This window comes from Syngnathus leptorhynchus, chromosome 7 (assembly GCF_054491065.1).
Source record: "Syngnathus leptorhynchus isolate UIUO chromosome 7, UIUO_Slep, whole genome shotgun sequence".
Taxonomy (NCBI): Eukaryota; Metazoa; Chordata; class Actinopteri; order Syngnathiformes; family Syngnathidae; genus Syngnathus; species Syngnathus leptorhynchus.
This window is the reverse complement of record NC_141201.1, coordinates 9904225-9916615: the sequence shown is the minus strand read 5'-3', so window position 1 is coordinate 9916615 and position 12391 is coordinate 9904225. Positions and strand designations below refer to the sequence as shown.

At 41.1% G+C, this 12391-nt stretch overlaps 2 protein-coding genes across 2 annotated transcripts; one reads left to right on the top strand and one right to left on the bottom strand.

Annotated features, from left to right (window-relative positions):
* Positions 1-1626: 1626 nt before the first annotated feature.
* LOC147054678 (uncharacterized) lies at positions 1627-5347 on the top strand. Its single transcript, XM_085915774.1, has 3 exons — positions 1627-1749; positions 2624-2739; positions 2902-5347. Exons 2-3 carry the CDS (start codon positions 2640-2642, stop codon positions 4299-4301), a joined length of 1500 nt encoding a protein of 499 aa, XP_085771900.1. The 5' UTR covers positions 1627-1749; positions 2624-2639; the 3' UTR covers positions 4302-5347.
* On the bottom strand, positions 4756-12318 carry npat (nuclear protein, ataxia-telangiectasia locus). The gene is made up of 17 exons (XM_085915766.1): positions 12115-12318; positions 11806-11924; positions 11651-11711; positions 11496-11568; positions 11194-11234; positions 10324-10560; positions 10177-10252; positions 9945-10068; positions 9761-9852; positions 9575-9656; positions 9368-9464; positions 9151-9264; positions 7482-9068; positions 7306-7406; positions 7133-7226; positions 5677-6959; positions 4756-5217 (listed from the first exon to the last, which is right to left on the bottom strand). The coding sequence occupies exons 1-17, from the start codon at positions 12149-12151 to the stop codon at positions 5137-5139; spliced, it is 4299 nt and encodes a 1432-aa protein (XP_085771892.1). The 5' UTR covers positions 12152-12318; the 3' UTR covers positions 4756-5136.
* Positions 12319-12391: the final 73 nt, after the last annotated feature.

The window sequence follows — 12391 nt, the reverse complement described above, 5'->3', positions numbered from 1 at the left end:
CTCAATGAAAAGAATTGCTCTTCATTTCATCTGTTGTAAATGGGTTTATGATGTCTTTTATGCCAGATTAACAAAGTAAGATTTGAGATGTAAGGCCAGGGAGGACTTGTAAGATTGAACGTTGGCTAAAGCAGGGGCGTTCAGAGGGGATGGAGGGTGGGTGGGGAGGCTGGGGGTCCACATTGTTCGCCGGACAGTCAATGATCGTCTACTGACAGTTTTTGTCTTGTTGAAGGGGCATCTACATTTGAGCAATAGAGCATAAAACAAAAACAAAATACTTGTGCCCGCCAGCATCTCAGCGAGTGTCATCTTTAACCAGATCCTTTAGCTATTTTTTAATGACCCAATCACTGTTTGCTATATTTATCAACCAACCGCAGCACATTGCAATTCAGTTTAAGACTACAACTAAGAACAACAACAAAAAATCCAGTGTATTTAAAAACAGATATTTTAACATTTGTCATCACACACAAAAACCTGCAAGCCATCTTTATTGCGCAGCAAAAAATACAATTAGTTAATATCACAGGCTCGAGATATGCTGTATTTTTGCTCCCAAACTTCACATTCACATTCTAAAATTGTCATTTCCATTTCATAATTCTCATTTACATCACCTTTTTTTTTTTTTTTTTTTTAAGATAAAACAATCACATTCAAACAGATGAATACATTTATCGGAAAACACATTACAAAATGTATTTGTACACAGCCAACATGTTTAACTGTCAGTTGGTTTCATCAAACCGGAGTCAAATATCCATCCTGGAGAACGGACAACTATACAAAGTAATACAACTACTGCTTAAACAGAATCATAATCATAAACAAGTGTGATGATGGAAAAAAAGTGTCATGTTTGCTCAACTGCTGCAAATCAACAATACTGTTAAAAACAAAGCTTAATTGAGCGAAACAGATTAATTTCAATTGACAAGATGTAAGATTGAGTTATACGAATGAACCAGATGGCTTGTTCTATTCCTGGACGTAACTCAAGTAGGTCATGTTATAGCAGCCGTTTCCCGTTCTACTTTTATTCATCGGAGTGAAGTGAAGAAAGGAACTTATCCACATCCAAGTCATGTGGAAAACAATTTATGAGGTTTTTCTTTTGCTGCAGGATTCAAAAGAGAGTGGAAATTAGATGAGGATTTAAAAAAAATAATTTCCAAGGTTACATCAAACAGCCATTAATAACAACAGAAACAGAACATGCATTTTTTTGCCTGTCAGTCAAAAAAAAAAATCAAAAACCATAGTAACAAACTAAATAGTTATAGTGCCAACATGTGGTATTTGGGTGACTGCTGGCATCAAAAGCAAAACCATATCCTTGCTTGTTCATGGCCTTTTTGTTCTTGTCTTTTTTTTCATTTGCAAAGTCATAATATTTTAACCAAATACTGTTTTAAGTCAGTATTTTACAGAGAACAGCCCGAATATTCTAACGTGATCTTGCACCACCTAGAGGCAGTCTATATTAGTGATGTGCATTCCAGTTCTCAAGTGAACCGAATCTTTAGAATTAGTTCACTCAAACGATTCGTTCAAAAGAATCCCACTTCAGGAAGTGATTCATTGACTCTCGTTCACTGAAAAGATACGTTCTTTTTGAACGAATCACTCACTCACGAGCCAACACTAAGCGTATCGCTTTCTATTCGGCTGCATTAGATAAACACGCAACTTATGTGACGAATCACTAACATTAGCTACACGACAACCGCAACGACGAAAGAGGCAAGTTACGACTCTGGACCTAAGTTATCATGCTAGCAGCATGTTAGCAATGTTATTTGTAGTACTGCTTGGTTGGAGTACAGGAGTGCAGCTCGCTGTTATTAGCATGGTAGCTACCACAGTGCTAACTTTATGAGATTTAGCTTGATTATCCTCGACGAATGTTGGATCTTGCCTGTACCAAGAGTAATACCGTACTGTGGGAATACTCAAAGTCGAGGATTACCAATGATGGTTGCAGGCATGCTCCTGAAAACTCGCGAGTCAAATAAATACTGGTTGTCTTTTTCTCTTCAAAGTCAAAGTCTGCTTTATTGTCATCTTCTTCACGTCAAGACTCAAAAAAGTCGAAATTGCGTATCCCACGGTGACGAGACATCGCACGCACGCACGCACGCACGCACGCACGCACGCACGCACGCACGCACGCACGCACGCACGCACGCACGCACGCACGCACGCACGCACGCACGCACGCACGCACATATATTATATTGGTCCACGGACAAACAAAACATTCAAGTAAACAAGACAAAAAGTAAAAACAAGAAGGCACATACAATGAATAAATAAGAGCAATGAGTAAATAATAATAATAATAATAATAACTAATAATAATTAATAAATGAATGAATAAGTAAGAGCAACATGGTTGAAATGGAGCAAGTGTGCATCATACAGTGGGCATCCAGAACATAACGCAAAAGTACAGGAGGAGTGCAAGGTATCCAAGGTGGCCCAAAATGCCAGGACGTTATGCAGCTGAGTGGGGGAGAGAGTTCAGGATCCTAACAGCCTGGAGTATGAAGCTGTTGGTGAGTCTGGTGGTGTTTCAGTGTGTGAATTAATGTCTGTACCTACTTCGACCTGACAGTGGTTGCAGTGTGAAAATGTCTACAAGGACCACAGCAAAGTACGTGGAAGAAAAGGGCCGTAGTCAACGACCGGAAGCTCTTTGGCTGCAGCCTTACGTTGTGTTGCACAGAGCAGGTCAGTAGATGGCTATTTTCTATTTTGAATCCTCTTCCAGTGTTTATTTTCAGTAGAATTCTATCAAAATCATTGGCAGATTGAAAAAAGGTCTTGTATAAGTTTGACCAGTTTCTCTTCAACTGTAACTTTCATTGTTAATGGGTTTGTGTTGTTTTGCAGACATCAGTGAAGCTATTTGTGCTAAGCAGAAGGAGCCAGAGCGCACTCGCATGAAAGAGGAAGATGTGGCCAAAGAGGTCCATCACTTCAATGAACAAATGGAGCAGAAGTTTCTTTGCAGTATAAAAGAGGAGGGAGAGGACTCCTGCGACATTAAAAACGAGAGAGAAGACTCCTATGACATTAAAAAGGAAGAGGAGGAGGATGCCTGCAAGATGCCATTGACTGGTATCCATTTGAAGAGTTTAGATGAGGGTCAACATGAGGTGAGCAAAGGGGCGGAGCCGCCAAGCTGCAGCTCAAGTCAACAAATGACCAGAGAAGATGATGGAGACCACTGTGGGGTATCACAAGCAACTCCATCATTAGATGATGATGATGAGTCTCAAAACAAAAACAGACAATGTTCTCAGTTTGGATTTTTTTTTGCTCATAGCAGTAATATAAAACAACACATGAGAATGCACACAAGAAAGAAAAGGTTTTCCTGCTCAGATTGTGGCCAAACATTCTCTCTGAGGGGATCTTTAAAAACGCACACAAGAATCCACACTGGAGAGAAACCTTTTTCATGTTCAGTTTGTGGCCAAAAATTCTCTCTGAGGGGACATTTAAAAAGGCACACGAGAATTCACACTGGCGAGAAACCTTTTTCATGCTCAGTTTGTGGCCAAATGTTTTCTGACACAGGAACCTTAAAAAGACATACAAGAATCCACACTGGTGAGAAACCTTATTCATGCTCAGTGTGTGGCCAAATATTCTCTGACAAAGGAACCTCACAAAGACATACAAGAATCCACACTGGTGAGAAACCTTTTTCATGCTCAGTTTGTGGCCAAAGATTCTCTCAGAGGGAACCTTTTAAAAGGCACACAAGAATCCACACTGGTGAGAAACCTTTTTCATGCTCAGTCTGTGGCCAAAGATTTGGTCAAAAGGAAAACTTAAAAAAACATACAAGAATCCACACTGGTGAGAAACCTTTTTCATGCTCAGTTTGTGGCCAAAAATTTCCTCGGAGGGAACATTTAAAAAGGCATACAAGAATCCACACTGGCGAGAAACCTTTTTCATGCTCAGTTTGTGGGCAAAAATTTGATCAGAAGCAAAACTTAAAAATCCATGTAAGAATCCACACTGGCGAGAAACCTTTTTCATGCTCAGTTTGCGGCCAAAAATTCTCTCAGAGGGGAAGTTTAAATACGCACACAAGAATCCACACTGGCAAGAAACCTTTTTCATGCTCAGTTTGTGGCCAAAGTTTTTCAGCGAAGGGAACCTTAAAAACTCATTCAAGAATCCACACTGGCGAGAAACCTGTTGCCTGCCCAGTCGGTCGCCAAAGAGTCTCTATTGAGAATTCCGAGTGTGTTGGGGAGATGAGCAATGATCCGTGAAGTTTTCACCTTCTATTAATGTATTAATATTATTATTATTGTTATTATTATCAAGAGGATGTAAAGTGGACATTATTGAAGAAGGTTTAGCCTACTAAAATGCTTTGAGGCTTTATTTGTCTGTGTATGCTTAAAAACCTGGAGGACATTACAAGTCATATCCTGTCTAAAATTGTCCAGGGGGTCTATGTGTCACACTTTTAGATGTTGACCATTTACAGCAAAGAACAAAACAAAAAAATTCCAGTGAATTTAAATACAGATATTTTAACATTCATCATCACACACAAAAACCTGCAAGCCAACTTTATTGCGCAGCAAAAAATACAATTAGTTAATATCACAGGCTCGAGATATGCTGAATTTTTGCTCCCAAACTTTACATTCTAAAATGTTTCATTTCCATTTCATATTTTTCATTTACATCACATTTTTAAGATAAAACAATCAAATTCAAACAGAGTAATACATTTATTGGAAAACACATTACAAAAAGTATTTGTACACAGCAACATGTTTAACTGTCAGTTGGTTTCATCAAACCGGAGTCAAATATTGACCAAAGAAATACAAAGTGATACAACTACTGCTGCTAAACAGTATCATAATCATAAACAAATGTGATGATGGGAAGAAAAAAAAAAAAAAAGTGCCATCTCTGCTCAACTGCTGCAAATCAACAATACTGGTAAAAAGAAAGCTTCATTGAGCAAAACAGATTGATTTCAATTGACAAGATGTAAGGTTAGGTAATACGAATGAACCAGATGGCTTGTTCTATACCTGGACGTAACTCAAGTAGTTCATGTTATAGCAGCCGTTTCCCGTTCCGCTTTTATTCATCGTAGTGAAGTGAAGAAAGGAACTTATCCACATCCAAGTCATGTGGGAAACAATTTATGAGGTTTTTCTTTTGCTGCAGGATTCAAAACAGAGTGGGAATTAGATGAGAATTAAAAAAATAAAATAAAATCATTTCCAAGGTTATATTAAACAGCCATTAACAACAGAACATGCAATTTTTGCCTGTCAGTGGAAAATTCAAAACCATCATAACAAACTCAATAGTTATAGTGTTATATATCCTTGCTTGTTCGTGCGTGGCCTTTTCGTTCTTGTCTTCTTTTTCTCATTTGCAAAGTGATAATTTTTTCACCAAATACTGTTTTAAGTCAGGATATTACAGAGAAGAGCCAGAATCTTCTGATGTGGTCTTGCACCACTTGGAGGCAGTTTAGATATTTCTGTCATTGACTCGGTTTGAAATGGCAGGAGTAAAATTTCAAGTTATGACAGAAAGACCATCGATTTAAGAGGCTCCTTAAAAAACAAACGTTAAAATCCATTCAAATAATACCTAGTCGATGTGCCTTACCTTTTTTTGCTTTTTAGTGGGAGATTGCTTTAAAGACTTCTTAACAGGGGGGGTTGCTGTGGAAGGGGACTGCTTCCGTTTCTTTGAATTCTTCAAGTTTGCGGGAGACTTTTCGCCCGCCTCTTGGCGCAAACTATTCTTGAGTGGAGTGCCAGTCCTGGCGATGGCGGCACGCGACAGGATCATTAGCGTGTGAGCAGCCATATTGATGCTGTTTTCACTGCCAGTCTCACTGGCGGGGCTGCAGGTCGGGACTTCTGGGGTGTTATGGGGAAGAAGATTCTTAGGTGTTCCCTCTGCATCTTTAGCCTTCTTCTGTTGCAAGGGAGTCCTTGGACTTTTCATCGACTCTTCTGGGTTACTACCGCCAGTCCCTGGGGTTCGTGGACCAGTGAGATCTGGGCTGTTGAGTCCTACCGGTAATCTCTTAGCGGGTCTGGGAGGAGAGTTCAGCCCTTGAATGTTCTGCAGAAGCTCAGCTGCCTTTGTGGCCAGAGCAGTGGTCTTTGAGGGAATTTTGGCAGCTATGGATTGGGAACTTGACGTAGGTGTGACAGCTGGAGGTACTATGTCTGCTGGCGTGTGAGTGGCCTGCTGCTGTTGCTGCACTGGCGAGCAACCCATCGTTTTGTTTTCTTTGTCGGCTATCACGTTTGGTTGGCGCATGGTCTCGTCTGTTTGTTCCGGAGGCTCTTTCTTGTTGCTGTCAACTTTTTTCTTACTGCCCGATTTTAGCGCAGAATCGGATGACGACGACTCTGAGCTATCATCCTTTGGCTTAGTTCCATCACTTACCTCAACTTCATTAGGATGGTGTTTCCCTGCTGTTGATTTCAATTTGTTTCTTGGCTCTGAGCTTTTTATCGACTCAGTTTGAGACACATCGACTCTGCTCCCACTTGCAATTTGAGGTTTTTGATGTGGGATGTTAGCATCGCAATTTTGTTGTTGTGAAGGAAAATTCTTATCCAAATTCCCGCCAGTTTTGGGATCTGCCGAGCACCTCACGGTCTCGACTCTCCGTTTGTGCTTATTGCCACGGAGGATAGTGGGCCTTGTACAGCGTGTCGTTTGTGAACGACCTTTTTTAGACGGCGTGACACACGGTGACGTTGACACATTCCCAGCTGAAGAGGTGGCCGTTGTTGGTTTCGAAGTTGTTGGCTGAATTTTGGTAGAGGACTCAAAACATAAAATTCTCTTATGGCTGGAACCAGAATCCTTTGATTTGTGATGCTGATTTGCATTGTGCAAATTCTGTGTGACTTCATTGAGCATCATTCCTAGAATACACAGAAATTAGGTCAGAGAAATGAGCATGCATTCGGCTTTTCCACCGTAAATTAAAAGGGGATTAAAGCTGCAGTGAGCGGGTACGGTGAACACATGGAGGTTCAAAACCATTCTGAAATCAATGTCCTGTATATCACTACCAAAGAAGACAGCTAAAACTTACCACCAGTTGTGGACTGGTTACCGGCAAGCATGGAAAGTTTGGGATCCAAAGTTACTGTGTGCTGCATTGGCACTAGGTTTGGTATTCCAACACCCTGTAAAGCAATCAATACTCTCATCATTCACTTAAATGTCTTGAGCAGAATGAATAGGAGTCCGAACATATTCTTTTACCTGATTAGCCACAATCTGGACATTTCCAGTCGTATTCTGCCCCACAACAGAGACAGGAAGCATCATAGGCTTAGCAGGTGACGGCAAGATGAGTGGTGGCCCTGTGAAGAATTCTTAATATCAGCACTCGCTAATGCAGCTAATAAAAATGAGAACGGATGAGAAGCGTCTCTTACCAGTGACAATACTTTGTGCGGGATTTGCTGCTGAAACACTATAATGGCTGTTTTGGGACAAAAGTGGTCCTTTTGAGGAACCTGCAGGCACCTGCACCTGTCTGCTTGAAGTGTCTGCTGTCAGGGGTTCCGTCATGAGGAAATAGCTTGTACTCGCTCCTTGAAGCGCAGGGTTAGCAGTGTCCAAGGGTAGTTGAATAATGTAGCTTTGCTCCGTTGGCGTCGTCGTCGGTAACGGGTGAGAAGAAACTAGCGCTCCGACTCTACTAGGTGAATGAGCTTGCTGTGTTGTCGCTGTTAACTGATCAAATGGACTCAGCGCTCCTGCTCTACTAGGTGTCGCTGACGTGACTTGATGAAATGGAACTAGTGCTCCGGCTCTACTAGGTGTTGCTGATGTGACCTGATGAAATGGAACTAGTGCTCCGACTCTACTAGGTGTTGCTGATGTGACCTGATGGAATGGAACTAGTGCTCCGGCTCTACTAGCTGAATTTGCCAGCTGTGTTTGTGTTGCTGAGGTTAACTGATGGAATGGGAGAAGTGGCCCAGCTCTGGAAGGGGAATTAGCAAGTGCCTCGGAGCTTTGTAAGCCATGCACCGCCAGTGCGGCTTCATCCAAGTTAGTGCCTCTTGGTGTGCCAGGTTCTCTCGGGGACTTGGCGGGTGAAGAAAGGTAGATTGTGGGGAGCTTTTCTGTAGAAATACTGGAAATTGCCTGAGTCAAAGCTTTATCACTTGAGGAAATCTCATCTGGGTTATCACTGATGATGATCTTCAAAGAAACCACGTTATTGGAATCGGTCACATCTTTTCTTGGGGTGTTGTTATCGCTGGTGGCCAAGCTAGATTGAGCAGCGCAGAGCATTCCAGAGATTGGGGATTGGGCGGATGTAAAAGTCGATGAGTCAAGTATACCTGTATGAGGTGTGCTGAGAGAAGAAGATAGCTGGGGACAAGCCGTTACTAGATTTGTTGCAGTGTTGTTAGCAACAGTGGAGTCGGCGGAAGAAAATGGGCTCATGGATGACTGAGGCGTAACTGAGAGATTCATCTGAGGTTGAATTGCTCCAGCATTGATCGCAACTGAAGTAAGAGAAGGGTTTCCACTCATCTTGACATGACCAGGAGACAAAAACACAGGCTCATCACCTTGCGAAGATAAAGATGCCGAAGATTCAACTCGAGAGCCTTGTTCTTGTTGACTTCCCCTTTGAGTTGCCACACGAACGACCGGTTCCGCCGTAGGAGTGGCTTTCGATGAAAGGACAGCTGTCGAGTCGATGAGGGACATCGTGGTGGCTACGTTGTCTTTAGTGACACACAGTTCTCCGAGAGTGGGTGTATGCTCCAAGATAGCTGAAGTATCCACTGTGCTGTCAATATCCATTGGTGATGCATCAACACTATGACTAAAAAGTGAAGCTTTTTCTTTTTCAGTACTGTTGTCTGACTGGGATGATCTGCTGCTTGGCCCGATGACACTCTTCTTCAACAGAGTGTTTGATTTTCTGGTCTTGCGTTCTTGGATAGGTTTGTTCTTCACCGTTGCCGCTGTTAAATCTGATGTCTCTTGCACTGTGGTGCCTGTTAAATGACAAGAGTACAAAATCTTAGTTGTCACCGGATGGATTTTAAATTCAGCTCTGAAATTAGTTGACCATCGTACCTGGATTGTTACTCTGAAGCTGCCCGACTGTAGATGGTGGTCCGGCATTATCATTCTCTCCTGTCTTATTGTCCATATCCATATTTCCTGGTTCTCCATCAGTTCGTGTTTTATCTGCAAAGGAAAATCTGCGTTATGCATTCGTAAATAAGAAGAGCCATGCTATATATTGAAATATTTTACTACAGTTAAAACAAAGACAACAACGTATATTTACTGTAGTCAAAGAGGTCAAACAGGGCCTGAAATGCGGGGTCCGATTCCGTTTGCTCCAAAATATCATGAATCGCATCCTCACTCATATGTATTTCTCCCTGAATAAAAATAATCAGGTTAATATTTAACTGTAATAATGTATTACCACATTCACTCCTGTACAAGGAATGCTTGACGGAAAAAAAATACAAAATCAAGGACTGAGCACCTGTAATCCCAGGATCTCATCAATTGACTGGTCCTCTTCTATCGAACTTGATGGGGCCTTTACTGTTTGGGGAGTTGGCTCACTAAAGTTTGACGGAAAAACAAGAAGAAAGTATTGTCTGCATTTTAATATGCACATTACCAGTATTGAACGTTTAAAAAAACAAAAAAAACAACTAACACTTACTTTGCAAGAATTTTGTTGATGTTCTCAGCAAGTTTTTCCTGTAATGACCGGTCTCCCAGAATCTTATCACGAGCACTTTGTATCACAAGTTGCTGTGGACATACATTTGGTGTGAAATTTGCAGTTGTACAACTAACTATCTGTATCATTATTCCTATTGAAAGCGAAATGCGCATATACTTACAGGGAAGTTCTCATCAACGACTTCTTCAGGTTGTGGTTCAGCAGTGACATTGCTGGCAGGTGTACTCGACTTTCCAGGACCATTAGAGCACCCCAGAGCAGTGCTCCTTTTCCTTGGAGTGTCCCTGAGGACAGAACACATGATTGTGGTGTTTAATGCACTAATACATCTTTCCATTTAAGAACATCCCAGTATTTTTTCCAGCATGCATACGAATATAATAGCTCCTTACCATTTCCGTCGCCCAGGGGACATTGGTCCAGGATTTGGTCGCTGTTCTGAAACTATTATCTGTATAGGGAAATCTCCTGATAGAGACAAGCATGGTAATATATGATTTATTTTTTCCTTACATACCAAGACGCTATGAGATACTTACTCTGTATATTGAGTGATTGGCTAATATCATGGAACTGCTGAGCTGTTGCAGTACCCGGAGGGGCTCTGATTTGGGGAGAACTGAAGTTCACAGGGATGGAGTGGCTGAGCGTACTCTGTGTGCTGAGTGCCGGGCTGCTGATTAAGGATGCTTCCGAAGAACATACAAGACTGCTCGTTGAAGTCATCGTCAAACCTCGTTGTTTCGCCAAGTTTGCCAGTCCGATGCGTGAACGTGCTATTATGGAGAAAGACCATTTACATAACTGTTTAGTTAAGGTCTGGGGTTAAAAATTTGTTGAAATCATCAATCACACCATTCTTGGATCATTTTAGGATGACAGCACAATGGCTACTGGCAATACTTGACTAGGGGTATTGCGACAAGCAGCTAAAGCAGTAGCAACAACTAAACCTCCATTACACATACAGGAAACTCTGAATTGACACCATTCAGCTGTTTTCGATTACTGTTAGTACCAAATTTATTGTATCACCGTTTTTTAAACATTTGTATGATTAAGAGTGTTAAAGAGTGCAATGCACCAATCTGGCTTGCTTTCAGAAGTTCCTTCTCGACACCACACTTTTGTCAACATGAATCTTTTAAATCCAAAGTTTGATTTGATTTAATTTATCACAGAGTGATCTTTTTTTTTTTTTTTTATAAATAACAAGTAAGAATGATACTTCCCAAGTAAAATAAATTCTGAGACAAAATGTTTGATGCTGGAACACAATTTCATTTTTTATTGTATTCTTTGGGAAAATTCCTCAGGGAGTGGTAAACGGAGGGGGTAAAGTGTTCTGAGATAAATTGTGTTCAAGAGTACAGCGTCGAGAATTTCCCATTTTATTTTTAGTTACTCACCTCTCTGACTTGCTGCTATAGCTGGAGAACTCTGTAAGGACCTGAGAGAAAGATAAAATGTTTATATTTAGAGAAAGATGATATCATAAACCATAAATACAATATCATAAACCCCATCCTCCATGCATTTTCTGAGCTGGTTTTCTTGGACAAGGCAACTTCGAATCTCCAGTAAACCTAGCATGTTTTATGGTTGTGGGATGAAGTTCAGAATGTCATCACAAGCACAGAAAGAACATTCAAAAACCACACTGGAACAAGGCTGACAAGGCCATACTCTGTTTGGTAATAATTTGTATTACTTGATTTGTTTGAGTGTAAAATCCAGCTTTTTCCACAATGATGTCAACATAGCGGGTACTTCATGGCAACTTTCTGTAAAAAGACCAAATGGGAAATTAGGAAAATAATAATAATAATAATCATTAGCTGGTTATATTAAAGGTGGCATGAATACCTTTTGCTTTTGCAGCCATATACTCATTTAAAATCGTTGTTAGTCCCTTTCCAAAGACAGACTACGGGGAAGAGATAACAGACATGGTGAGATGTACAACATGTTTAATTTCAACTTGTCTTTTCTTCATGACTGTATATATGCGTGCAACTTACAAAAACACAAGCAGGGAGAGCTCCATCTCCCATGGTGTGTTCTGCATATTCTTTAAGGTTTGGGCTCTCCTGAATGAATGCTTGGCTTGTAGCGGAGAGACCTTCTTCCTGTAGATAGCCTGATGACAGAAAACGATATTTTAACAGATGGACACAACAAAATATTGCTACATTGAACATTGTTTTACACTTATTAGTTTTGTAAAGCCCAGCTGACGCGCGAAAGCTTTTGACAACCCTGTTTGTGTTTATAATTATGCTAGCTAATGCTACAGCTACAACTTGTTCGTTTGTTCTGATCAGACCTACCCAGAACGAGACGAGCGACGTCGGATGGCAGCAACATGGCTGCCAGCAGATTGCTTCAAAGAGTAAATATCCTCCAGTACTTCATTCACATGTCCACTACGAAAGATGCTTTATAGCGTCAAACTTTAGACTTCATCTGTATTGTTGGGAAGGCGTTGAACTCAAAAGGCGGGGAACTCAAGCTCATTGGACCCGGAAGTCATTCTTACCAGCGATTGTGGAGCTGGGAGTTGTAGTTCCAAGCCTAGTTTGTAGTTCTACGCCAGGTTTGGTGTTC